At 54.0% G+C, this 26,997-nt stretch overlaps 2 protein-coding genes across 8 annotated transcripts in view; one reads left to right on the top strand and one right to left on the bottom strand.

Annotated features, from left to right (window-relative positions):
- Window positions 1-12,864: 12,864 nt before the first annotated feature.
- Window positions 12,865-25,779, top strand: PCIF1 (PDX1 C-terminal inhibiting factor 1). 4 transcript variants are annotated; one of them, XM_032604366.1, is made up of 17 exons: window positions 12,867-13,748; window positions 15,595-15,861; window positions 17,120-17,262; window positions 17,353-17,477; window positions 19,445-19,582; window positions 19,760-19,890; window positions 20,005-20,159; window positions 20,837-20,984; window positions 21,079-21,162; window positions 21,423-21,522; window positions 22,580-22,742; window positions 23,452-23,624; window positions 23,768-23,854; window positions 23,948-24,132; window positions 24,798-24,891; window positions 24,984-25,159; window positions 25,238-25,779. In XM_032604366.1, exons 3-17 carry the CDS (start codon window positions 17,139-17,141, stop codon window positions 25,467-25,469), a joined length of 2,115 nt encoding a protein of 704 aa, XP_032460257.1. In that variant the 5' UTR covers window positions 12,867-13,748; window positions 15,595-15,861; window positions 17,120-17,138; the 3' UTR covers window positions 25,470-25,779. The 4 variants fall into 4 exon arrangements, with proteins under 4 accessions (XP_032460260.1, XP_032460257.1, XP_032460258.1 ...); XM_032604367.1 differs by having other exon boundaries at window positions 12,868-13,748; window positions 15,595-15,762; window positions 25,238-25,778; XM_032604368.1 differs by lacking the exon at window positions 12,867-13,748 and adding an exon at window positions 15,249-15,500 and having other exon boundaries at window positions 15,595-15,762; window positions 25,238-25,778.
- Window positions 25,773-26,997, bottom strand: part of ZNF335 (zinc finger protein 335) — a 19,736-nt gene continuing 18,511 nt past the window's right edge. For all 4 annotated transcript variants that reach the window (XM_032604361.1, XM_032604364.1, XM_032604365.1 and 1 more), the window contains one exon: window positions 25,773-26,955. In XM_032604361.1, coding sequence (XP_032460252.1) covers window positions 26,828-26,955 — 128 coding nt within the window. In that variant the 3' untranslated portion in view covers window positions 25,773-26,827. The remainder of the gene's footprint in view (window positions 26,956-26,997) is intronic.

Below are 26,997 nucleotides of genomic sequence, written 5' to 3'. Positions count from 1 at the left end.
GTGTTCGAAGGGTTCAAATCCTAGACTGTCAATTTTTAGATGTATGACCTTGGACCCCTTACTTTAGCAGCTGTAAGCCTCAATTTCCACATCCTCAAATGGATACAATTAGATTATTGCAAGAATAAATTAAACAGGCATAGTGCATGTGCCGGGCATGATAACGGCACACCATTAACGCCATTAACCAATAAATGCTAGCTAGCTATCGTGATTAGGGGCACAGATCACAAGCAAACAAGGCAGAAAGGGTGTAGGAGGGGAACAGAGAAAGTGCTAAGGATATCCAGAAAAGGAAGTGCCTATACGCCTTTGAACTCTAGTAACCCTCACTCTTCCCGGAGTCTGGCTGAAGCAGAAAACCTGGTGAATGTTAGTTTTTCTTTCCTCTCGTTTTCTTAACTGGAATGCAAGCTGTCTTTGTATCATTGTTATCTCTTACAGGGTCTTGGCCCCTGTAATTTACTGTCCCCAGAGCAGCCCCAGTGAACTTTAAATGTAGCAGTGTGACACTGGGCCAGTGGTTTAACCTCCATGGGCCTTTGTTTCCTCATCTATAAAATGAGGACAATCAAAGTACCTCCTTCTTAGGGTGGCTTGTGAGGATTAAATGAGTTAATGCATGTAAAGGGCTTAGTAAGCACCTGGCATTTATTAAGGGCTCAAAAAGTCACTACAATTATTAGCATCATTTAGCCATCATTCAGTGGCTTTCCACCACACTTGAAATAAACTGCCTCCATGCCCTGATTTCTAGACACATGAAAGGACCTTTTCCTGTCTCCTTTCCCACCACTCTCAGCTTTTTCCTTCTGCTCCAGCCACACTGACTTTTTTTTTTTTTTTTTTTTTTTTTGCGGTACGCAGGCCTCTCACTGTTGCGGCTGCGGAGCACAGGCTCCGGACGCGCAGGCTCAGCGGCCATGGCTCACAGGCCCAGCCGCTCTGCGGCATGTGGGATCTTCCCGGACCGGGGCACGAACCCGCGTCCCCTGCATCGGCAGGCGGACTCTCAACCAGTGCGCCACCAGGGAAGCCCCCACACTGACTTTTTGGTTCCTTGAACATGCAAGTGAAATTCTTTGCTCAGGTCCTTTGTAGTTGCTGTTCCCTCTGCCTAGAATGCTTTTCCCTCTGATCTTCTCATGGCTTGGCTCCTTGTCATTTTGGTCTTGGCTTAAATGGCCCTTCTTCAGAGAGGCCTTCCCTGCCTACCTAGGAGTTAACTCTCAATCACATCAGCCTGGTTAATTTTCTTTATAGATCTTATTCCTATTTAATATTGGTTTATTGTCTGTCTCCGTGAGAGCTGGGATCTTGTTCACCACTTATTTCAGTGCTAAAACAGTGCCTGGTACAGATCAGGTACTGGGTATATATTTGCTGTGTAACTGAACTGGTTTTGGAGCCCTTGAGTATCTCCGGGGAACGGGCGATACCTACACCACCCCGGGATTCTTTACCAGCTCCTGCCTCTGTGAGTTTCAGTCAGACTGACTCTAAACATAGCCTTGACCTGGGCTGGCAGACGAGAAGGTACAGTCTCTGATCTTGATTTCAGGGACTTACCTACTCAGCCTGCCCCTCTCTGTCACACGGATTTCCCCTCTCTCCCACAATTTGTGCCCCCGGCCTCACACTTCAGAGTGACGCTGTCAGACGTGCAGCCCCACGCGGAGTTTTGGCAGCCTTCCCTGAGTCCTCACCGCTTGGCCTGAAAGATGGAGCAATCAGAATCCCCAAATCCCTTTCCGCTTTCACTCCTGGATATGAGAAGATAAGAGAAGCCTTCTCAGCCCTCAAAGTGACAGGAAAGAAATGATTTTCTAGCCTTTATTTTGCACCCAGCACAGTGATAGTGCAAAAAACCAGAATAGCAAAGCTGTTAAGTACTTTGGATCCAGGCAGACCTGGTTCAAATCCTGCTTCTGCCATTTTCTAAAGCAGAGGTCAGCAAGCTTTTCCTGTAAAGGGCGAGCTAGTGCATATTTTAGGCTTTGCAGGCCCTTTAATCTCTGTCACAGCTCCACTCCACTACTCTAGCATGAAAGAAGCCATAAACAATACTATAAGGAAGAGTATAGTTTGCCTATCCCTGTTCTAGAATAAATTAAAAAGTAAGTCTCTCTATGAGCCTCAGTTTCCACATCTGTAATGGGATGATCTAATACCTGCCTCCCTCCCCGGGTGGCAGTGAGATTTTAATGTCACAAAGTATAAAGTGCTGAATCTAGTACTTGGCACACCAAAGCGCCCAATAAATGTCTCTGGTTATTAGTATCAAGCAGTTGTTTGACAAACAAAAAGTGCTTTGCAAATAAGAACTCACCGAAACCTCAAAACATCCTGCAAAATAGGTATGTCATCATCCCCACTTTACAGATGTGGAAACTGAAGTCCAGAGAGGTGAAGTAATTAGCTCAAGTCAGTCTGGCTCCAGAGCCCACGCTCTTCACCACTTCAGTCTATCGTCTTTTTTTTTTTTTTTTTGCCGTACGCGGGCCTCTCACTGTTGTGGCCTCTCCCGTTGCGGAGCACAGGCTCCGGACGCGCAGGCCCAGCGGCCATGGCTCGCGGGCCCAGCCGCTCCGCGGCATGTGGGATCTTCCCGGACCAGGGCACGAACCCACCTGTGTCCCCTGCGTCGGCAGGCGGACTCTCAACCACCGCGCCACCAGGGAAGCCCTATCGTCTTTCTTTTTGAATGATCCCATTTAATCCTCACAGCCATCCCTTGAGGTAGCTAGTATTGTCCCTGTTTTGCAGATTGAGATACTGAGGTACAGCAGGAGGAAGTAACTGGTCCCAGTAAATAAACACAGGCTCTACTGACCACAGGTTACCAAGTTGGATTTCTACCCAAGAAGTCAACACTCGGATAGCCCAGCTCCTCGCTCCCTCTCCCTTTCTCCAGCTGTGTTTTCTTTGGATACTTGCATGGCTTGGAGAAGCTGCGTCAGCCCATCTCTCCTTCTGACCATTTCCCCACCCCCAAGGCCCACCCAAGCTACCCCTCAGGAAATGATCCCCCTCCCTCTCACTCTGCCTGAGCCCACGAGCCCCGCAGCCTGTGTGCGCGCACTGCTCAGCGTGGGTGTGCCTGGGAACGTGTGATGGGGGCCCAATTGGAATGAGGGGAGGGGTGCATTGTGGGGGGAGCAGATGTCAGATCAGGAGACCCTGATTACGTCTCTGCAAGCCACCTGTTTCCAGAACGCAGCTGGACAGAACTGCCCCCGTGGAAACCAGACATTTACCAAATGGACAGAGAGAAATAATGGACCAGGGCATTCTGGGTTCAGCCAGGGTGGAGCTGTTGACTGCCTTTCTGTGACTTCTAAAACTTGGAGACCTGGTCTTTTGGTTTCTCCTTTTCTTTCCCATTTCCTCCTTTTTCGGGGGAAGGAGCTGGCCATTTGGGCCTCGAAGGCCCTTCCAAGTTTGAAACTCAAGAATTCTAACGCTTCTTGTGGCGTGCTGCTTCCCCAGCTCCTGGGTCCTTTGCACCCCATCCCCAGTACCTTTCCAGCTCAGCTCTGATGTTGACCTCGCGCAGCTCACTTATTCTCTCTGATTTCTTCTTTGTTTTCTTCATGCTGCACCTTCCTTTCAGTTTCTACGCTTCTTGCAGCCTGTGAACTGACTCTGAGTCATGGGGGCCTCTCTCTCCATGGTCCTCTAAGCCTCGTGCTCCGGCTCGCATTAGTCACTCGGCATGGGCTTCCCACCCTCTCGGTGATTTGAGGACATGCTGGAGGATCCACAGCAGTGCTATCTAGATGTTTGGAGTTCATAAGCCAGTAATAAAATTTCGAAGTACCTAAAGGGAGGGGACAAAAAGATGTGGTGACTTGTCCTTTTGATCATAAGGATGGGCCACCTCTTTGGCCTAAGCTTGTCTCTGTTTTTGCAGGGACTTCCTAAAGGTTGCAAGAAGCATCCTGAACATTACAGCACCTTGAATTTTTCCGAGATGCTCTAATACTACAGTCTCAGGGGCCCAACATACACAGGCTTTGATGTAGCAAGGATGGCCAACTCCCCAGCTTTGAATCATGAGGACATTGCAGTCCCCCCACCCCCCAGCCTCCCTGCTCTTCCACCGAGCTAGATCTCTATTTTAGCCTCCCCACCTCTCGTCCTAATTCTGCTCCTCTCCCAGCGTTCTCCATCTCAGGGCATGACACCATCCTTCACCAAGATGCTCAAGTCAGAAATGTAGGCATTGGGAATTCAATGGTCCAGTGGTTGGGATTCCACACTTCCACTGCCAGGAGCCTGGGTTCTATCCCTGGTCAGGGCGCAGCCAAAACAAAAAACAACAAAAAAACAGGCGTCATCCTTGCCTCCTTTTTTCCCCCTCCTACCCCCTGTCAGCAAATGCTGGTGTCTCTAACTTCAAAAGGTGTCCCACATCTAAACACATCTCTCCATTTGCACCAACACCAGTCCAAGCTGTTTTCCTCTTTTCTCTGGACAACTCGCCTCATCTCCCCACCTCACTATTGCTCCTATAGGTCTAGTTTCCCTGTACCAACCAAAGTGATCTTTAAAAAGTAGAAATCAGGGCTTCCCTGGTGGCTTAGTGGTTAAGAGTCTGCCTGCCAATGCAGGGGACACGGGTTCAAGCCCTGGTCCAGGAAGATCCCATATGCTGCAGAGCAACTAAGCCCGTGCACCACAACTACTGAGCCTGCGCTCTAGAGCCCGTGAGCCACAACTACTGAGCCCGCGTGCCACAACTACTGAGCCCGCGTGCCACAACTACTGAAGCCCGCGTGCCTAGAGCCGGTGCTCCGCAACAAGAGAAGCCACCGCAATGAGAAGCTCATGCACCACAGTGAAGAGTAGCCCCCGCTCGCTGCAACTAGAGAAAGCCGTGCGCAGCAACGAAGACCAGTGCAGCCCAAAAATAATAAATTAATTAATTAAAAAAGAAAAGTAGAAATCCGTAGCGTGTTACTACCCTGCTCAAACCCCTCCTCCATTCTCTCCCCATCGCATGCAAAATAAAACTCGGACTCTGGCCATGACCCCCCAAAAAACCCTAGGTGATCTAGCTCTTGCCTACCTTCCTCTCCAACTCCACCTTCTACCACTGTTTGGAACACACCAAATCCACTCAGTCTCAAGCTTTCCACAGACTCTTCCCTCTACCAGAAACATCTTTGCACACAGACCTTTGCATGACTACCTTCCTTCACTGACTCAGATCTCTACTCAAATGCCACCCCCACTGAGAGGCCCCCTCCACATCATTACCTGTCCTTCTGTTTAATTCTTTATTGTCTGTTTCTTCCAGGAGACTGTCAGCTCCATGGGGGTAGGAGCCTGACACTTATTCGTAGCTGTATCCCTAGTGCCCAGGGTCTGGTACCTGGAAAGTGGGTGGTTATTATCATCTGCAGACCCTCCAAAAGGAGGAGATTTTATCACCGACTCTGTGGCCCTGGCCTAATTCCCCCCTGAGCCTCTAAGCTCCCTGTGCTTCCTGCTGGCACCACCAACCTCCTTGTATTTCCCCGGGGTTATCTGGAGCTGGTCTGCAGCCAGAAATGTCATACTTTCCTAATCTCTTGAGAGGCCTGAACAATCCCTAAAGTCGTGGGAGGTGACCCATTAGGATCTCATCTGGCTGCGCAGAAATCAGGACCCCTGGACCCAACCCGCTCCCGGGCCCCTTCACCTCACATTCCAACAACCCATCTGCTCTGGGACTGCACGTGCCTTCTTGAGAGGTTTCTTGTTTCTCATCCCCAAGCCCCTATATTTCTTGGTGTGGGAGAGGCCGCTGGCCAGCTTGAGCTCCCTCTCGGTGAAGTCGGACAGAACTTCAGGCCGAAAATTAGATCACTGGTTCTCAACCCATCTGTACATTAGTAGCTTTTCAAGTAGGGAGGTTTCTGCTTCGTTTTGTTATGTTTTGAATACATATGCCTGGGCCGCAACCCACAAGATTCTGATTTAACTGGTCTGGGATGGAGCCAGGGCATCCATGGGTGTTTTTTATTAAAGAGGTGGATTTTGTTTTAAATTATTTATTTATGGCTGCGTTGGGTCTTCGTTGCTGGGCGGGCTTTCTCTAGTTGTGGCTAGCGGGGGCTACCCTTCGTTGCAGTGCGCGGGCTTCTCATTGTGGTGGCTTCTCTTGTTGTGGAGCACGGGCTCTAGGCGTCCGGGCTTCAGTAGTTGTGGCACACGGGCTCGGTGGTTGTGGCGCATGGGCTTAGTTGCTCCACGGCATGTGGGATCTTCCCGGATCAGAGCTCGAACCCGTGTCCCCTACATTGGCAGGTGGATTCTTAACCACAGCGCCACCAGGGAAGTCCCCGTGGGTGTTTTCAAGAAGTTCCTCAGCAGGGACTTCCCTGGCGGAGAGTGGTTAGGACTCCTCGCTTTCACTGCAGGGGACACGGGTTCGATCCCTGGTCGGGGAACTAAGATCCCGCAAGCCGCGTGGCGTGGCCAAAAGAAAAAATAATAGTAATAATAAATTTAAAAAAATAGTTCCTCAGCATGATATAATATAAAAGACTGACAATAGTAAGTATTGGCGAGGACATGGAGACATCAGGGCCCTCATACTTTGCTGCTGGGGATATAAAATGGTGCAGCTGCTTTGGAAAACATCTGGCAGTTTCTTAGAAAGTTAAACATAAATGGGCTTCCCTGGTCGCGCAGTGGTTGAGAGTCCGCCTGCCGATGCAGGGGACGCGGGTTCGTGCCCCGGTCCGGGAGGATCCCACATGCCGCGGAGCGGCTGGGCCCATGAGCCATGGCCGCTGAGCCTGCGCGTCCGGAGCCTGTGCTCCGCAACGGGAGAGGCCACGACAGTGAGAGTCCCGCATATCACAAAAAAAAAAAAAAATTTAAAAGAAAGTTAAACGTAAACGTACTATATATACAGCAGTTCCACTTCTAGGTGTTGACTCAACAGAAAGGAAAACATATGTTCACACAACACCTGTACACGAATGTTCACAGAAGCACAATTCATGATAGCCAAAAAGTGGCAGCAATCCAAATGTCCATCAGCTGGTGAACAGATAAACAAAATATGGTCTATCTGTATAAGGGAATACTGTTCAGAAACAAAAAAGAATGAGCTACTGATAAATGCCAAAACCTGGATGAATCTCAAAAATACTGTTCAGAAACAAAAAAGAATGAGCTACTGATAAATGCCAAAACCTGGATGAATCTCAAAAATGTTCTGCAAAGTGAAAGAACCAAGACATAAAAGCTACAGTCTGTATGATTTTTTTTTTTTTTTTGCCATGCCGCACAGCTATGCGGGATGCGGGATCTTAGTTCCCTGACCAGGGAACCCGGGCCGCCTGCAGTGGAAGCGCAGAGTCCCAACCACTGGACCACCAGGGAAGTCCCTGTATGATTCCATTGATATGAAAGGTCCAGAAAAAGTCAAATCTATGGAGGCAGAGAGCAGATTAGTGGTTACCTGGGACTGGGGCGTGGAAAGAGGGGTTGACTGCAAACAGGAACAAGAGATCTTGTAGCAGGAGATGTTCTGAGTTGTGATGGTTGTACAACTGTGTAGATTTACCAAAAACCACCGAATTGCTATTTGAAACAAATAAATCTCATGGTATTTAAATTATACCCAAATGAAGGGTTGAGATCTCTGGGTTAGAAGCCAAGTGTTCTAGAAACCCCTCAGCTGGGGCCCAGGATCCGTTGGTGTCCTCCTCCTTCTCTAGGTCACTGTTTCCTCTGAGCTCAGACTTTCAGGAAGTTGCCAGCTAACACCCTGGCTTCTTTTTTGGAGAAGTCTGGGATTTAATCCTGCAGACTCAGCTCGTATGGGTGTAAACATCCTGGCTCTTGACCAGGCTGCCCGAAGTAGAAAAATGGGCATTGGAGGGAGTGGGTGGGAGGGTGGAGGAGACCACCACTGTTGCCCCCCACCCCATCCTGAGATGACTGAAACACCACCTGGGCATGCTGGGCCCTAACCCAGAACAGGGACTGGATGTGGGCTCCCAGGCAGTGCTCAGACCGACTAGTTCTGCAAACATAACACACGTTTCCACACCTCCAGGCCTTGGCCATACCCTTCCCCCTTCCTTGCCCACCTGGAAAATCCTATTCTTCCAGCAAAATTCACCTCACTGTTATCTCTTCTGAAGCTTTCTCCTTTGCACACCTACTCCCCTGGTCGTCCCAGTAGAGCCTTTATCTCCCTGTAGCAGACGGTGTATTTATGGGTCTGCCTCCCCACTCCTCTGCGGGCTCCCTGAAGATGAAGAGCCTGTCTCAAGGTTCTGGGGCAGGCCTCAACACATATCGGGCAGTGAAGAAATGGAAGGGGGCCTCACGCCACATCAGACACTCTCTGGGCCATGGAGACCAGAGGAGGCGCCCCATTGCCCTCATCTATTCTTGGCTTAACTGGCTTCTCTCATCTGGTCCCAGAATGGCCAGAGAGCCACTCCCTGTGGAAACCACAGCTTGGGTGGCAGCCTGCTTCCAAAGCTTTCCTAGGGCCAGGCCCACTCGCCTTGGAAACTGCCTTAGTGATACTTCAACTGCAGAACAGGGTCTCGGGGCAGCTCAGGCTTGGCCTTGGTGGGGAGGAAAGCAACCTGGAACAGGGTCATGTTGGAGCCTCCCTTCCCCAACTGCCAGGACCTCAGGGCTTAAAATGTATGGTTCTCGCTCAGCAGCTTCTTGCCGTAGTGGGAAAGAACAGGGAGGTGAAGGTATGTGGCACCCCGAGCCTGTATGTTTATGTTTCCGTTTTAATATGGAGATGGCTTTGTCCTGATTTGAGGCCAGGGTCCTCAGAGGCCCTGATAACAGGCTCCCGCTGATGCCAGAAACTCGGCCTCTGTGCACCAGTGCCCAGTTGAATCTCGGAGACAGAGTTTGGGGTGAAGTAGAAAAGAATAGCTTTATTGCTTTGCCAGGCAAAGGGGGAAACAGTGGGCTCATGCCCCTCAAAACTGTGTGTCCCGGGCTTCCCTGGTGGCACAGTGGTTGAGAGTCTGCCTGCCGATGCAGGGGACGCGGGTTCGTGCCCCGGTCCGGGAGGATCCCACATGCCGCGGAGCGGCTGGGCCCATAAGCCATGGCCACTGAGCCTGTGCGTCCGGAGCCTGTGCTCCGCAGTGGGAGAGGCCCCAACAGTGAGAGGCCCGCGTGTGTCCCAACCTGGGAGGATTTGGTGAGGAGTTTTTTATAGCAATAGTTCAAAGGCGAGGTTGCTGATAAGGGTCAGGGTGCGTGCAGGGCCTGCGCTCCTTTAATCCGGCCTCAGGTGGTCTCCTCCTAGTGAACTTCTCTGGTTCCTTTAAACTGGAATGAAGAATGCTAACATGTTCCATTTGTTGGGGGTTTAGTTTTGTAAAGACCTCAAAAATATTATGTGTATCCCTTGAGGTGGAACAAGGACCCTGCCCCAAGGCTGCACTATTATTTCTTTCTTTTTCTTTTTTTTAATTAAAAAAATTTTTTTAAAAAAACATGTAAAATCTTTTATGTTTTTATAAATTTATTTATTTATTTATTTTTGGCTGTGTTGGGTCTTTGTTGCTGTGCGCGGGCTTTCTCTAGTTGCGGCGAGTGGGGGCTACTCTTCGTTGTGGTGCGCGGGTTTCTCATTGCAGTGGCTTCTCTTGTTGTGGAGCACAGGCTCTAGGCGTGCGGGCTTCAGTAGTTGTGGCACACGGGCTTAGTTGCTCTGCGGCATGTGGGATCTTCGCGGACCAGGGCTTGAACTTGTGTCCCCTGCATTGGCAGGCAGATTCTTAACCACGGCACCACCAGGGAAGCCTGATCACTATTGTTTCTTGACTGCTCCTCCCTTGCCTCTGTATCCCCTCTCTTTCCTAATTAGCAACTGTTTGAAAAGCTTCTATGCTCAGGAGCCCCACAGGGTCCTGCTCGGTTTCACGTCCAGGACTGGCTATGTCTGGAGGAGCTCTGCTTACCATCTCTCCCAACCCAGATCTGCTGTCTAGTGAGGCTTCTACAGAAAAGTTGATGGACTGCTCGAAAGCCCCAGGATGTTTGGTTGACCTGCTCAAACCCATCTTGGGAGTACACGACCCCAGGCTGCTGGCAGGGACTCTGCCACATTGTGCAACTCATGTTTTTCTTGGTGTCCCAAAGGGTGCTGCCTTGGTGTTCCCACCACAGAAACCAGAGCCTGGAATAGAGATGGGGATACCTGAAAAAGTCACTAAGACTTCAACCCAGTGTGGTCTGTCTGTGGTCAACAAATATTTACAGAGGCTTGGGCAGAGCGCTGGGTCTGGGGACTGCAGGGGTGACAAGCCCTGTCCGTCCCCGCCCTTAAGCAGTCCACAGCCTCGTGGATGGAGAAAATGGACAAACACTGAGCACAGGCCGTTAGGGGAATACAGAAGAGGAGACCTGACCTAGCCTAGCCTGGGTTCAGGCAAGTTCAGGGAAGGCTGCCTAGTGGAGGCAACATCTCAGTTAAGATGAAGGCTGAATTAGGCAAAGGGGGAGGAAAAGTGAGAGCAAACAGCATGTGCGGAGGCCCAGGATCAAGTGAGAATGCGGCACATTTAGGGAAATTATAAGGATCACTGGGACCAAATGAAAGAGAGATGGTTTGAAGGTCCGGACTGTGAATAACATGAACGTATGTAAAGTGCTTGGTGCAGCCCCTAGCAAACGCCCTGCCATAGTAGCTTTCATAACTATAGTCTTGGAAGCCAAGGTAAGGGTTTGGGACTTTATTGTGCAGTCAGTGGGGAGACATTCAAGGGTTTTAAGGCCAGGGTGACTTGGTCAGATTTGCAGTATGACCAGACTTAAAGAGATCCCCGTGACTGCATGGTGGATTATGGACCACGAGAGAAGCAGGGCTGGAGGATCAGAAGACCGGTTTGGGGACTGATCTCCAAACCAGTAGTAATTCAGTAAAGAGGTACAGGGTGGGGGCTTCCAATATCCCCCAACAGTGGAGTAGAGAAATATACATTGGAAGACAGGATACAGCAATGAAAATTAACTATGGCTACATGCAACAACTTAGATGGGTCTTACAAGTGCAACGTTGAGCAAAAGAAGGGAAACACATATAATTCCATTTATATAAAGTTTGAGGAACAGGTGAAATGAAGGGATAGTCTTTAGGGATGCATGCTTAGGTGGTAAAACTATAAAAGCATGGAAGTGATTATCGCAAAAGTAGTGGGAACAGTGATTACCCTGTGCTTCGCAGTATCTTGACCTGAGTGACATTTACCACATTCACTCTGTGACAAATCATCTACCTTTCTGTTTTGTGTGCCTTCCTGCATGTGTACTGTTTTTAAAAAATATTTATTTATTTATTTGGCTGTACCAGGTCTTAGTTGCGGCATGAGGGATCTAGTTCCCTGACCAGGGATTGAACCCCGGGCCCCCTGCATTGAGAGAAGCGTGGAGTCTTAACGACTGGACCACCAGGGAAGTCCCTATATGTACTATTCTTCACAAGAAAAAGATTTTTAAAATAATGCTTGCTCTACGTAGTAGAGCTTGCTCTAAGTAGTAGAAATGATAGAGAGAAGGAATGAGGATATAACGGGAAGAACAAGTTTGGGGACGCAAAGTAAGTGAAGAGCAGTGTTTAATGCTCTGAGGTAGAGAAACCTACAAGACGTTGAAGTGGAAATGTCCAGGACCACTATGTGAGCTCAGACAAGTCACCTGCCCCGAGTCCAGATTCCCTTCTCCACAAGAGAGAGAAGCAGTGTGGTTTTAAGGAATCAGCCTTAGGTTTTGGTGTTAAGAACCCTGAGCTTAAGATCCCAGTTCTCTTACTTCATGGCTGTGAACCTGGACAATCATTTCACCCCTGCCCCCTCCCCCAGCTTCAGTTTCCTCATGTGTAGATTTGATCTAATCTTTTCTACTCTCAGGGTTCAGAGAGGACGGATTAGGATAGGCACTCGGGAAGTTTGATGCTTTGATAATAAGAGAATCTGAACAAGGAATGAAAAAATACTTTGAAAACATGAAGGCACGAACATGTAACCATCACTATATGATTTTTACACTCCAGTGTTAATAAGAACTAGCTAGTGAGCTTGTAAAACTGGGCATTCTGTAAGTCTAGAGTGACCATATAATTTATTGTCCAAATGAGGGCCCTTTTGAGAAAGGAAGCCATTTTAATAATTATGCCAGGACAACAGACATAAATCAAGACTGTCCCAGGCAAAGCAGGACAAGTGGTTCCCCTGAGGTGGGGACCCTGCATCTGATTGCCTGTCAAGCCTCTCAGGTGAGCTGTATGCACTGTGAGGGAAGAAGGATCGCTGCACCTGCTGTGCCTACAAGGAGCTGGTTTATTTCCAGAGGTCTCAGATCTACATGGAGCAAGCCTCAAACCCCGTGAGGTGATAAGAGCTAACATCTGTTAGTGTCAGTTGCTGTGCTGTGTACTTCCACAGGCAGCATCCCAGTTAATTCTTACCAAACCTTGATGAGGTAGGCAGCCTTATCCTCCATTAGAGGAAACTAAAGCGTAAAGAGGTTAAGCAACTCCTTCAAGGCCACACATCTACATCTCGGGTGGAGGAGGAGTTTGAACCCAGTCAGACTGATGGGAACCCTAGTTCTTAATTACTGTTCACACTACTGCATCGGGTTTGCTGGCACTCCCCCAACCCCACCAAGCTGCTGGGACCAGGCACCACGGACAGGAGAGGAGGCCCAGCTGGGGTATCTGCAGCCTCAGGATCTACGTGGGAAGAGCAAGTCGAACAGCAGGTGGCAAGCCTGTCTTCCTAAGCTGTCACTGGGAGGTCGGCTTACTGGGGAGGCCAGAGGGAGGTGGAGCTAGCGAGTCGCCTGCTCACCTCTACCAAAGAATCCTGCAGGCAGCCAGGGACCTGGCGACTGCCATTCTCCTGCTGGGTTAACTTTTGTGGCCGGCCTGAGGTCTCAAGTTTTGCACTGCAACTAGCAACCGCTGATATCAGTGTTGGAAAGCCCTCTGATGCATTTAGTTTATAATTTCCCAACTTTGCCAAAAGCCATCTTTATTATATGTCTCTCAGGGCTATTTTGAGTTTCTTCTACTCAGGGGCTCTTAGAACTTATGCAGCCTCATTAGGGGAGAAAGTTCGATGTGCATGCAGCCTGCATATAAGAAATGGCTGGAAAACATTCGGACAACGGTCCAAAGACTACAAGCGACTGCCCGGAAGTGGCGGAGCCGCGCCGCAGGCAAGACCCAGGTCCTCTGTGCGTCCAGAGATTACGTCACCAGGACTCCGCCCCCAGGTGGGCGACTGAGCCCAGCCCCCGCAGGTTTCAAGCCCGCTCCGCGCCCCCTGGTGCGCACACTCAGCCCGACTGCCAGCGCACCGCCCACCCAGGTCCTGGGGCCCCAGCGGGTGTGCTTGCGGGGAAAACTGAGGCAGGGAGCGTGCTCGTGGGTTCATTCCTGCCTCAGTCCACACCCCAGGGCCCGCAAAGCTGCCTCCCGCTCCTTAGGCCCGCAGGAACAGCAGGGAAGGACGGCAGGAAGGGGAGGGGGCCCACAGCAAGCGAGGTCTAAAGAGTCGGCCTGTCCTGCCACACTCAAGATGGCGGCGCGGCAGCGGCGAGGTCCCTCAGAGGCGGTACCAGCGCATGCGCAGCGCGGAGTCCCGGCCCGGGACACAAGATGGCGGCAGCGGCGTTGGGGAGGGCGAGGCGGAGGCGGCAAAACGGGCGGTCGAGCAGAACGTGTAGCCGCGTCCCCTCGAGTCCGCTGCGGGCAGGTAAGAGCCCCAGGAAGCCATAGTCCCGCCGCGAGCCGCGCCAGGGTCCGGGGTCCGAAGCCAGGCGGCGGTGGCCCCTCCGGCGCTTTCCGCTCGAGGCTACCGCTTGCCCCGTCTCTGCCGCCGCCGCCATCTTAGGCCCACTGGTGGGCGGCCGGGCCGGTGACCTGGATGAGGGAGTTGGGTCCGGGGAGCGCGGGCGGACCAGTCTTTAGAGCCCCTCCGCCGCTGCCGCCGCCACCGCCTTTGTGTCGGTCTCCGACTCTGAGTCGCCTCAGCCCGGGGGCGGGAGCGCGCGGCGGGGCGGGGGGCGGAGCCCGGGAGATGGGCTGGCGCGCGCGCGCCAAACAGCCCGCCCCCGCTGGCGGGTAGGGGGAAGGTGCGCGCGCGGCGGGGGTTGGGCCCTCCCCTCCATCGCGCGCCCCCCCGCGCCTGCGCACTTTGGAAGCCCTTTGCTCCCTATTGGGCCGGAGTATTCTGATTGGTGCGTTACTGAAATGATCCCGCCCCGTCTTCCTCCAATCCTGGAGTCGGACTCTCTCTTCCTTCTGGTGTGTTCCTCTGGTTCCGCAGATACGCTTGTTTATCCTTATGCTGTTGGCCCTTGTCGAGCTGCGGTATGAGTGGGGGCCGGGAAGCCACAGGATAAATAAAAACTTTTCCTTAGTAATAGCAGTTATCTCTTACTTGCAGAGATAACTTGCACTTAGTACAGTGTGCTTAGCTCTACGCATCGAGACCGTAGAGGTTGAGTGATTCTGGTTCTAATTCGGAAAGTGGCAGAAGCTTCTGGAACCGGGGTCTGTGCAAACCCAGGGTTGATGCAGCACCGACCTGCTGCATCCAGATCACCTGGGAAATTAAAAAACTTTTTTTTTTTTTGCGGTATGCAGGCCTGTCATTGTTGTGGCCTCTCCCGTTGCAGAGCACAGGCTCCGGACGCGCAGGCCCAGCGGCCATGGCTCACGGGCCCAGCCGCTCTGCGGCATGTGGGATCTTCCCAGACCGGGGCACGAACCCGCGTCGCCTGCATTGGCAGGCGGACTCTCAACCACTGCGCCACCAGGGAAGCCCCTAAAAAACTTTTTAATCATAAAAAAGTTGGTAAAGATTTGAAGTGGTGTAAAGTGAGATTAGTCACCCAGTCTCCCAGTCCCACTCTTGAGCTGTGTTTAAAAGATACAGATTCTTGTGTATCTCCCCTCCCCATCTCTACGATGTGGAGTGAGCGACAGGAATCTGAGGGTTTTTTTAAACAAGTTCCCTGGTGGTTCTGATGCACAGCTGGTTTTGGAAACACTGCGGAGCCCCCATTTGGCCTCACTAAGCTGTGTTGCTTGTCCCTCCTCTGCATAGTTCACCTACCTGGTGCATCAGTATCACACAGTATTTCTTGAGGAAAATATTTCAGTGAAGGTGAACACGCTGTGTTATATAATGCATTGGCATAGATTATTATTATTTTTAAAATTAAAGACCTGATTCAAAGAAATGTGTTTTTCCCTCACTGTGGGTGGCTTGGGACCGTGCCCACTCCCAACCTGTGATACGTATGTTGTTCACTTTCGTCTTAGGGGTACTGTGGTTGGCCAGACCAGCTACATAATTTGTGACATCAAATGTACAAATGAGAACACAGGCCCCTTGTTAAAAGTTTATTGAAGATGTGAAGACCGTGACAGCAGAGCATTAAACCAGTCTCAGGGCCCTTTTCAACTCAGGGTCCCATGGGACGGTGCAGGCTGCAAGTGTGTGAGTGTGAACCTGTGTCATTGCCCCTCTTGTCGTCCCTGCTCTGCAGCGTTTCACAGGGCTGTGACTCTCTTTTCTTCCCTTTGCTCTGCAGTTGCTGATGCAAGGAATCCCCTGGGCTCCCGTCCACTCCACTGCTGACCAGCCCACACGCCTGCACTGCACGCTTTCCTGCAGGCCTCCCCACTGCCTCTGTGGGACCAGGGGGTCCATCTGGCCGGAGAAGAAAGCCCTCTCATGCTAGCGTTGCAGACCCCAGAGGGTGAGAGAAAGAGGGACCTTGTTCAGCCTTGAGACCTGTGGGTCCGCCCCGAGGCACCGGGAATTCCTCTTCCCCAGAGGACCAAGGCATCTCCCCTTGGTCAGTGGTTCCAAACCTTTTTATCCTGGCCCCCTTTTGTTGTATGTGTGTTCTCTTGTTCCCTGCATTTTTATCTGCCAAACTGTACAGACGAAGTAACCGTTCATTTTCCCCTTTCCAAATTAACAAAGATGTCTGTGACTGGGTGTACAATAAAATCAACAAGCCAGTGATCGCTATGATGTCGCCAACAACCGTCAGAGCTTCTGATTGTCGTGAGATAATCAATGTGACAACAGTCAGTTGATAAAATTTCAGTAGCAAAGATAACCAGTGTTTAAATGTGCCTTTGTGGTCTTTTTGTGGGTAAATGTTTGACTTCTTTTGGGTGTTGTGACATTGAAAACAACTTTAGGAGCACCAGGCTGACCTCAGTTGGCCCCTAGGAGTCTGACAGCCAGGTTGGGAACCACTTTGGCCATCGAGGCTTGTGCTGGGTGTGCTTTGGGTGGGGTAGTTAGGAATACAAATCAGAAGGAGCTGACCTTCTTCCTGGTGTTTAAAGTATATTTTCACCTGGGGATTATGAAGGACTAAACTCGGTATTCCTTCTCAGTCCTGCTGGTTCTTCCTGCTCTGTAGTGTAGAACAGGCATCTAATTAGGTGCCATGCCCCTTCCTGGGCTGTGCTGTGTTCCAGTTAGGTTTTACTGGATAGGGAAAGGAAAGAGGAGCAGCTACTCTTTCTTCTTATGGTAACAGCTTCTCAAGGGCAGACTCTGTTCTGTCTTGTCTGCCACTGTTGGTGCTTTGTAAACATTGGCAGAATGAATACAGCTCCTGCTGGGTCCAGGTACCATGCTGAGCACTGGAGAGAGCTGAACTGTACCCAGTACTGAGGCCTGGGAGTTCTGACAGTCTAATGGGGAGACAAACCAAGTTAATGGACCAGACTATTTGAGTGCTACAATCCTACAATCCTAGGACTCTGATCACCTAGCCTGGGGAAGGGAGGATCGAGGAAGGGTCCCTGGAGGATGTGGACCTAGTGGCAAGCCAGGCAGAGAAGCGGGGAAAGAGTGTTCCAGGCCAAAAGAGCAACGGGAGTGCACCCATTTACAGTTGAGGGAACTGCAACTTAGAGCTGAGGGCTCCTGTGGCACAAGGCTGGCCGTCCAGGAAGGGACTGGATTGGTTTCTCCACATGTGCAGGTGGTCACCGGGGCCCTTGTGGATTGTAATTGGGGTGCAGTGCGGGGGGTGGAACTGACCTCCGTGCCCTGCTGGCCCTGACACCCTTCGGTCCTCTGTGTGGCAGGTCCGGTGTGGGTGCTGAGATGGCCAATGAGAATCACGGCAGCCCCCGGGAGGAAGCATCCTTGTTGAGTCACTCCCCAGGCACCTCCAATCAGAGCCAGCCCTGTTCTCCAAAGCCCGTCCGCCTGGTGCAGGACCTCCCAGGTACTGGCGAGGGGCAGTGGTTGGGTGGTGGGGTAGGAAGGGTGCCTGGGAGCAGTCTTGACCCTGGCTGGGCTCCGTGCTTGCTTGCAGAGGAGCTGGTGCACGCTGGCTGGGAGAAGTGCTGGAGCAGAAGGGAGAACCGTCCCTACTACTTCAACCGATTCACCAACCAGTCCCTGTGGGAGATGCCCGTGCTGGGCCAGCACGATGTGATTGTGAGTGCCGGCCTCGGGCAGGGGTCTTGGCGGCTTCTGGCATCTGGGCCTTCCCCAAATGTACCCAGAGCAGCTATTACGTACCTAGCCCTGTGTCAGGACCTGGGGACACAATGCCAAGCAAGACAGACACAATCCTGCCCTCATGGAACCTATACTTCAGTAGGAGAGACTGTCTGACACCTAGAAAGATGATTGTAGTGTACGATGCTGAACTCGTCCTGCATGTTGGGCACTGTGCCTGTGATGTGGTTGTTAACAAGGTAGACCTGGTCCTGCCTCTGCATGCTCCGGGGACACAGTCTACTGGAGGGGCCAGGAGGGTCAAAATGTAGCACCTGTGTGAAGAATTGTGTCAGATACAGCCGGGATTCTTAGCGGGTCTGGGGAAGGGAAGGGGACAGGGAAGGCTTCTCTGTGAACCAGCGTTTAAGGTGAGAAGGTAGGCTGAGTGAAGTCGGGTGCGGGGAGGAGCACTGTCTGGGAACTGGAATGTCCACGTGATGGGGAAGTGGGGGCACGGGCTGTCTGGTGGGAATGTGGGCTTTTGGATTGCCGTCAGCTGGGGCAGCCTTTCTTGGCACGATCCACCCCCACGTTGCAGATGAAGACACAGGCTCAGAGAGGGGAAGTGACTGGCCCAAGACCTCAAGCCAGTAAGAGGCAGAGCAGGACTCGCACCCGAGGGACTTCAGGCTTAGGCCCTGCTGCCCACCGTCACACACCTACCCTCGGTGTCTCCTGCCCACCGTCACACACCTACCCTCGGTGTCTCCTGCCCACCGTCACACACCTACCCTCGGTGTCTCCTGCCCACCGTCACACACATACCCTCGGTGTCTCCTGCCCACCGTCACACACATACCCTCGGTGTCTCCTGCCCACCGTCACACACCTGCCCTCGGTGTCTCCTGCCCACCGTCACACACATACCCTCGGTGTCTCCTGCCCACCGTCACACACCTGCCCTCGGTGTCTCCTGCCCACCGTCACACACCTGCCCTCGGTGTCTCCTGCCCACCGTCACACACCTACCCTCGGTGTCTCCTGCCCACCGTCACACACATACCCTCGGTGTCTCCTGCCCACCGTCACACACATACCCTCGGTGTCTCCTGCCCACCGTCACACACCTACCTTCGGTGTCTCCTGCCCACCGTCACACACCTACCCTCGGTGTCTCCTGCCCACCGTCACACACATACCCTCGGTGTCTCCAGAAGACTTCCCAGAGTCTCTTTGAGTTTTCCCTTTATTCCTAATTTTCATTCTAGTTCTTTTTTTTCTGGCCGCTCTGAGCGGCTTGCGGAATCTTTAGTTCCCCCACCAGGTGTTGAACCTGCGCCCTCAGCAGTGAAAGCTCGGAGTCCTAACCACTGGACTGCCAGTGGAGTCCCCCATTCTGGTTCTTAAGGAAAAGCAGCTAACGTGTACTGGACACTGATTCCGTGCCAGATGTCATGTTTTTTTTGTTTTTGTTTTTTTTTTTTTGCATTACGCGGGCCTCTCACTGTTGTGGCATCTCCCGTTGCGGAGCACAGGCTCCGGACGCGCAAGCTCAGCGGCCATGGCTCACGGGTCCAGCCACTACGTGGCATGTGGGATCTTCCCGGGCCGGGGCATGAACCCGTGTCCCCTGCATCGGCAGGCGGACTCTCAACCACTGCGCCACCAGGGAAGCCCCAGATGTCATGTTAAACTGGTCCTTTAATCACCTTTTCAGTGGCGAGGTCAGTCTCAGCTTGGCTGTTCTGAAGGTGAGGGAATTAGGAAGGGGAAGCACTCCCCCGGGGTGCACAGTCGCAAGGAGCAGGCAGGAGTGGAGCCGAGCGTCCCTCCCGCATCCCAGCCCCTCTGCTCTTCTCCAAGGAGTGGGAGCGGGGGTGCGGGAGGCGTCAGGCCTCCGCAGTACTGGGACTCCTAAGCCGCTGGCCCTGGTTGCAACTCTGCTGGTCTCCCTCCACCAGTCGGACCCTTTGGGGCTGAATGCGACCCCTCTGCCCCAAGACTCAAGCTTGGTGGAAACCCCCCCGGCTGAGAACAAGCCCCGAAAGCGGCAGCTCTCGGAAGAGCAGCCCAGCGGCAATGGCGTGAAGAAGCCCAAGGTGAGTGTGTGTGGACTCAGGAGCTGGCTGGGCCGTGGCAGCCCAGTCAGGTCCCCTGTGAGCGCTGAGCATCGGCAGACTGGTCAGGAGGGGGCCCGGGGCGCAGCTCACCAGGTGCACACGGCGTCGACGCGTGGGCCAACTCTCCTGAGCTGACGCCTTTGACTCTTGCTCCAGATTGACATCCCCATGACACCCACGGGCCCGTCAGTGCCCAGCTCCCCCAGCGTCCCAGGAACCCCAACCCTGAAGATTTGGGGGACATCCCCTGAAGATAAACAGCAGGCAGCTCTCCTCCGACCCACTGAGTGAGTCCCTGCTGATTGGCTTGGGAGTGCCGATCACTGATGGTCGGCCTGCCTGGGACTGTGGGGTGGCAGGCAGGGCATCCCTTTCCTCATTGCTCCCGTCTGTGCCCCAAGGGTGTACTGGGATCTCGACATTCAGACCAACGCTGTCATCAAGCACCGGGGGCCATCAGAGGTGCTGCCTCCGCATCCCGAGGTGGAGCTGCTCCGTTCCCAGCTCATCCTGAAGCTTCGGCAGCACTACCGGGAGCTGTGCCAGCAGCGAGAGGGTAACTGCTTCCTGGGCCCCAGCCTCCGTTGCTTCCATCCACCGTTAGCAAGAGCTAGGGCTTGGCCAGTGGGGCTCGGGGAATGGCACAGTGGAGCCCAGTGGTTGAGTGTGTGCTGTGGAGGGGTCCCGGCTCCACTAACCACTGGCTCTGTGACCTCGGGTTTATCGATTAACTTCTCTGCCCTTGAGTTTCCTCATCTGTAAGATAGTGACAGTAACAGTGCCTACATAAAGGGTGGCTGGGATCAGTAATGCCCAAACAACAAAACCAATCATTAACACTTCCAGTGCTCACTGTTTGCCAGGCACTGTTTGAAGCCTTGTCACGTATCTGTAAAAGGGCATAAAAACCCGCGCACCTATACCTCACAGCGTTACTACAAGGAATAAGTGCGTAATAAACTGTAGCTTTTATTAAGTAGCAGGTAAGCCTGCTTAACTTGGCTGAAATATAGAATCCATCCCTCCCCTCTTTGTTACCCTTTGTAACACCCTTTATAAAACTAGCAATTCTCAGAATACTCTGGGAAATGTTGCCTAGGACTAAGCTCCTGACAGAACAGGGGCTGTCTTGTTTACTGCTGCACCTCCAGTGCCCATGCCATGCCTCCTGTGCCGGCTGGCGTGGAGCCCGCTGACTCAACCCAGACCTTCATCAGCTCTCCCGTCCCACAGGCATCGAGCCCCCCCGGGAATCCTTCAACCGCTGGATGTTGGAGCGCAAGGTCGTGGACAAAGGTTCTGATCCTCTGTTGCCGAGCAACTGCGAACCGGTCGTGTCACCTTCCATGTTTCGCGAAATCATGAATGACATTCCCATCAGGTACAGCCCCGCAGCTGGGGCCGACCCCGGCAACTTGGTTTGTGTGCCCAGGCCGGTATAGAAGGACTCTAACTCTGCCTACTCTCTAACCCAGGTTATCCCGAATCAAGTTCCGGGAGGAAGCCAAGCGTCTGCTCTTCAAATACGCAGAGGCTGCCAGGCGGCTCATCGAGTCCAGGTTTGGCTCTGTCTCGTGACCCTGGCTCAAGGGGACTCTGAGCAGAGTGGGGGAGGAGGGCACAGGCCACTTGGCCCACTCTCAGGGCCCTGTCCTTGCACTTGGTGGCAGGAGTGGGGCCAGCTCCCAAAGGCAGAACAAGGGTCATGATGTCAGCCTGGGTGTTGATGCCCAAATGCCAGTGGAAGTAGGATGGGAGGAGGAGGGAGGGTGGAGCAGACGCTTAACAGCCGGCCCTTTTATGTACCCTCAACTGGCAGGAGTGCATCTCCCGACAGTAGGAAGGTGGTCAAGTGGAACGTGGAGGATACCTTCAGCTGGCTGCGGAAGGACCACTCCGCCTCCAAGGAGGACTATATGGTGAGTGGCCCCAGCCGGAAGGCCAGTGGTGGAACGGCTCTGTGGCCACTGTCTCCGAGAAACCCACTCTGCCTGCCGAGGCTGGGCGGGCCCCACGGCAGCCTTCCGTACAGTAGTACAGTGGACCTTTGACAGTCATCAGTCCCCAAACTCACGTCTGAAGATGTTCCTCTAGGCTCCTGGCTTTCTCCCAAAGAACATTTCCGTTCGCGTTCTTAACAGAATCCTGTGCTCGGCCACACACCATGAGTAGCTGCCTTTTCAACTTAATGAATGTTCAACACCTCCCTTTAGATTTTTGGAAACAGATCGACAAACTGCCTTTTCTTGGGTGTGTGTGGCCCTATTTCAGTTAAGAGCTACCACCAGATTCAATCGCCCACTTTTAATGTGTCCAAAACAATTCTGTTTTCTGGCCCAAACCCATCACTTCTTTAACTCTCCACCAGCACTAGCAATGGGCTTTCTTTTCAGGACCATTTTTCACAAGAGACAAGGTTTCGCACTTCACGATAGTAACTGTGTACTTGACACGTAGAGAGTGACAAAGGTAGGTGTACTCGCTAGCCAGAGTGACTCACTTTCACCCATCACTTTGACACATGCAATTCAGCATAATTACAAATTGCTAAAAGCTCAAATTGCAAATCTGCAGTGACCACAGAGCCCGTTTTACAATAGTCTTTCTCCCCGTAGACTGCAAATGCCTTATAAGCAGGGATTGTGCCTGGTTTGTCTGTTTCCCCAGCAAGTATCAAGGGATTTGGCCCAGTGTAACCCCAACAATAAGTGCTGGCATTTATCGGACACTTACTGTATGTCGGGGGCTTGCCAAGCCCTTAATGGGAATGATCGCATTTAATGTTCAAACTGCCCTGTTAGGTAAGTATTTTGTGTTCCCTTAGCAGCTGAGGAATAAGATTCACAGATGCTGAGGGATTTGTCCAAGTGACACAGCTAGTAAGTAGAACAGCCTGTTTCAGAACGAGGACTGTTGGAATCTAACAGCCCTCCCCAGCCAGCCCACCAGAGCCCTGATCAGGAGTGTCTCCTCCAGGATCGCCTGGAGCATCTACGGAGGCAGTGTGGCCCCCACGTCTCGGCCGCAGCCAAGGACTCCGTGGAGGGTATCTGCAGTAAGATCTACCACATCTCTCTGGAGTACGTCAAACGGATCCGAGAGAAGCACCTTGCCATTCTCAAGGAAAACAACATCCCAGGTAAGGCGCCAGGTGGCAAGGAGCCAGCTGTGACGCCACCAACTCAGTATCCCGGGCCCTGACAAAGGGACAAGTGAGGCTGAGCCTCAAGGCCACCAACTGGTTTGGGGAAGCCTGTTTCTCCCGGCAGTGCTTGGGGCGAGATCTGCTGTGGCCTTCGGCTCTGGGGTTTTAGCACTCCTCTAGGAAACAGGAGAAGGGATGAGAAAGGGAGAGCCGGAGGAGGGAGAGCGAGACAGGCCAGGGATAAGTAGTTAGGTGGACCTGCTTTCACATCCGTTCTCTGCAAGCCTCACTGAGGTGTGACTCCTGGCCACAGGAGCGTGTGAGGATTCCGTGGGAACTAAAGTGCTGGGCCCCAAAAGATTCCTAAATAAGGTATTGTGACTATGATGACGGAGGCAGTGCAGGTCTCATACTTCTGCCTGGCAGCAAACCCACAGCTTGGCTACCAGGCCCCAAGGCGTGGTGGCCCAGGGGCCCGAGTCAGTACGGAGCGTGTTGACGTGGGCCACTGGTTCTCGCGCCTGCCAGTTGCCTAGCTGTTTCCTTCGTTACCGAACTGTCTGAGCTGCAGTTTGCTCCTCCACAGGGTGAGACTTACCGCCCTTGGTTACTGGGATGCGCATGTGAAGCGCCTGGCCCTCGGTAGGCACTGAGGCTGTCCAGGGTGAGAGTTGGCGGCCCCTCACTCTTCTCCTGCCCACAGAGGAGGTGGAGGCCCCCGAGGTGGAGCCCCGCCTGGTGTACTGCTACCCAGTACGGCTGGCCGTGTCTGCACCTCCCATGCCCAGCGTGGAAATGCACGTGGAGAATAACGTGGTCTGCATCCGGTATAAGGGCGAGATGGTCAAGGTCAGCCGCAACTACTTCAGCAAGCTGGTAAGAGCTGGGGGGTGGGGGAGGCAGGTGCCCCAGGAGGGGGATGTGAAGGGCTGATCTTTCTGGACCTGGAGTCCTCTGCAGGAGGCAGTGACGAGGGAGGGAAGGGCTGCTGCTGAAGCCCCCTGCTTTCTGTCCTACAGTGGCTCCTTTACCGCTACAGCTGCATCGACGATTCTGCCTTTGAGAGGTTCCTGCCCCGAGTCTGGTGTCTTCTCCGCCGGTACCAGGTACGGGCCTGGGGCAGCTGGAGTGGGGGGCTCCTCTGGAGCGGGGGGGGGGGGGGGGCTGCGCCCCAGAGGCTGAGCGCCGCTGCTCTGCAGATGATGTTCGGCGTGGGCCTCTACGAGGGGACAGGCCTGCAGGGGTCGCTGCCCGTGCACGTCTTCGAGGCCCTCCACCGGCTTTTCGGCGTCAGCTTCGAGTGCTTCGCCTCACCCCTCAACTGCTACTTTCGCCAGTACTGCTCCGCCTTCCCCGACACGGACGGCTACTTCGGCTCCCGCGGGTGAGGGTCCGGGCCCGGTGGGTTCCCGCTTGCCCAGGCAGCCATCCTCCAGAGCACAGAGCCCAGAGCCCACCTGGGTCAGCTGCTGCTCCCCGAGGCTTGAGGGCTTTGGAGCTGGGCAGTCTGGGGTGGAATCCCTGCCCCGCCCCCACCCCCCAGCTGTGTGACCTTGGACATGTGGCTCAGTGTGTGGGAGCCTGTGCCACGCCCTCACCCAGCCTGTGGCTCGCAAGAGAATTAGCCCAGGTGTGGAGCAGCAGCGCCCGGTTCCGGGCACTGAGAGGAGTGAGAGGTGTGGCGGGGGCCTGGGGGTGCGGATGGATGAGAGGGGCAGCTGCCGCCCGGCTGGCAAGAGGGCAAGCTCGGCAGCAGGGGATTCCTGGGTGTGGCTCGTGCTGTGGTGGCACTGGGATCAGAACTGGACTGGGGCTCCAGCTCCTCCACTAACCAGTTCAGTGAACTTGGGCCACCGAGCCTGAGCCTCTGTGTCCTCATCCATTCAACAGAGATGGCCGCACCTTGTCCCAGAATTAAGGGTGACTCTTGGCCTCTGGCCTGCCCAGAGCCATCTCTCCAACGTGGCTGCCTACACATGGGGGCAGCGCCTGTTTTTGGTGGAGGGACTGGGTCCTGGTGGGACCTGAAATGCTCACCTCTGTCCCCAGGCCCTGCCTGGACTTCTCCCCGCTGAGTGGTTCCTTCGAGGCCAACCCTCCCTTCTGTGAGGAGCTCATGGACGCCATGGTCTCTCACTTTGAGGTGGGTGTGTCGCCACGGGTGGGGGGCGGCGAGCAAGATGGCCGGCTGCTGGAGGGCCAGGCCCTGATGGCCACCGTGGGCCCCTCCCACAGAAACTGCTCGAGAGCTCGCCAGAGCCCCTGTCCTTCATCGTGTTCATCCCCGAGTGGCGGGAACCCCCGACCCCAGCGCTCACCCGCATGGAGCAGAGCTGCTTCAAGCGCCACCAGCTGGTCCTGCCCGCCTTCGAGCACGAGTACCGCAGCGGCTCCCAGCATGTCTGCAAGAAGTGGGTGCTGGGCGGGTGGGGCAGGGGGGCTGGGCTGCCAGGCAGGGCCCCTCCCTGAGCCGCTGCCTCTGCCCGCAGGGAGGAAATGCACTACAAGGCCGTCCACAGCACGGCCGTGCTCTTCCTACAGAACGACCCTGGATTTGCCAAGTGGGGGCCAACGCCCGAGCGGCTGCAGGAGTTGAGCGCCGCCTACCGGCAGTTGGGCCGCAGCCATGGCTCTGTCGGCTCCTCGTCGTCCTCCTCGGAGGCCAAGGACAGGGACTCAGGCCGCGAGCAGGGCCCCAGCCGGGAGCCTCACTCCACTTAACACATCCTGCGGGGAGGAGGAGCCCCAGGGTGCTGGTCTGGACTGCTGGCGCTCAGGCCTCTTAGGGCTGAGTGGGTCCCAGGACCCTCCTTCTGGGGTGGCAGCAGGACCCAGACTGCCAATGACATAGGAAGATTACAGCTCTGCCAGGGCTTCCCCTCCCTGCCCGCATCCCCCCAACCTCCCACCTCAGACTCACTCCAAGTCCCCTGTAAATAGGCCCCATGCCTTCCCTTCCTTCCCGGGCCCCCATCGTGTTGCCACCTCGTTTCATTTGTAAAAGGAAATACAGAACCACCTCCCTCCCTCAAGAATGTGTGAGGGTCTTGAGGGCAGAGAAGGCTGAGGAACCTGGAGCAACTTCTGGGACCACAGCCCGCTACATCCAGGCTCACCTTCTCATGAGCCCTGGGCCTGCACACCCAACCGAGGGCTCCGGTATCTTACTAACTTCTCATCCTGTGGTCCCCACACCTGGGTCCCTGGTGGCCTCCACCTACGTCCAGGAGGTCTGAAGGGTCCAGAGCCCTCCCTGCATCAATAATCTGCAAGCCCCAAACTCCCACAGCTGGTATCAGCTTCACTGATCCCTCTGGGGAGCAGAGGGCAGGTAGCTGTGTCGAGGCAGAAACCTAGATGCCTGCTGGCCCTGGAGCCAGCCCAGTGAGTGGGCAGCCAGCTATGTTTTCCAGTCAAGGGTCAGGAGGAGGAAGAGCAGGTCAGAGGTACCTGGTCGGGGCGTGTGGCCTCTGCAGGCACCTGGCTGTGCTCTGAGGACCTCTAGGCAAGGAGCCAGTGCTCCCCCGAGGCCGGGGAGGAGGCAGGGTCTGAAGGTGCTCAGTGGGGCTTTCACTAGCTTAGCCATCTCTCCCAGTATCGGGCCTTTGCCCCGAGGGTCTGCCCTAGTGGGCCACTGTACTTACAGAGGCAGGCCAAGATGATGCACTGCGGGGCTGGGCAGCTTCCACCTCCTTTCCACCCTTGTGGGCTGTGGTGGGCTCCTCCTCCTTCCTAAATCCTTGCCTCGTTCTGGCTGTAGCAGCACATGGACAAAGTGAGCTGGCCAAGGCTGGACTCTGGTCCCTTTATTGAGACTGAGGGGCCAGTGGGTCCATCCAAACAAAAATAAATTTCTCTCCCAAAGCCTGCCTGCAGGCTGGGGCCCGCAGCATGTCCTGGCTGGGGCCCACGGCTGTCCCCTAACCCCAGCAGCACAGGTCTGGCTCCCCAGGAGTGACAGGATGCTGGCTGCTCAGTATCTGGAGATCCTAGGTGGAGCAGCGAGGGAGTCCCAGTGGGCCCCCCACCCAGAGCAGGGCTGGCCCCAATATCCATGGTCTTTGTTGGGCCTCTGGGGCTCAGTCATCGGTCAGGGTGATGACGTCGTACTCGATGCCCTGATGTTGCAGCTGTTGGATGTGTTCAGGCACTGCCTCCTCCGTGCCGAATAGGCCTTGGGCTTGGGCCATGGCAGCATCGGCCACCGCTGCCAGGGGAGGGGAAAGGATGGTGAGCCTGAGGCCCAGGA

The sequence above is a fragment of the Phocoena sinus genome, chromosome 15 (genome assembly GCF_008692025.1).
Source record: "Phocoena sinus isolate mPhoSin1 chromosome 15, mPhoSin1.pri, whole genome shotgun sequence".
NCBI classification, from domain to species: domain Eukaryota; kingdom Metazoa; phylum Chordata; class Mammalia; order Artiodactyla; family Phocoenidae; genus Phocoena; species Phocoena sinus.
The sequence above is the reverse complement of the archived record's forward strand: the minus strand, read 5'-3'. Positions and strand labels throughout refer to the sequence as shown.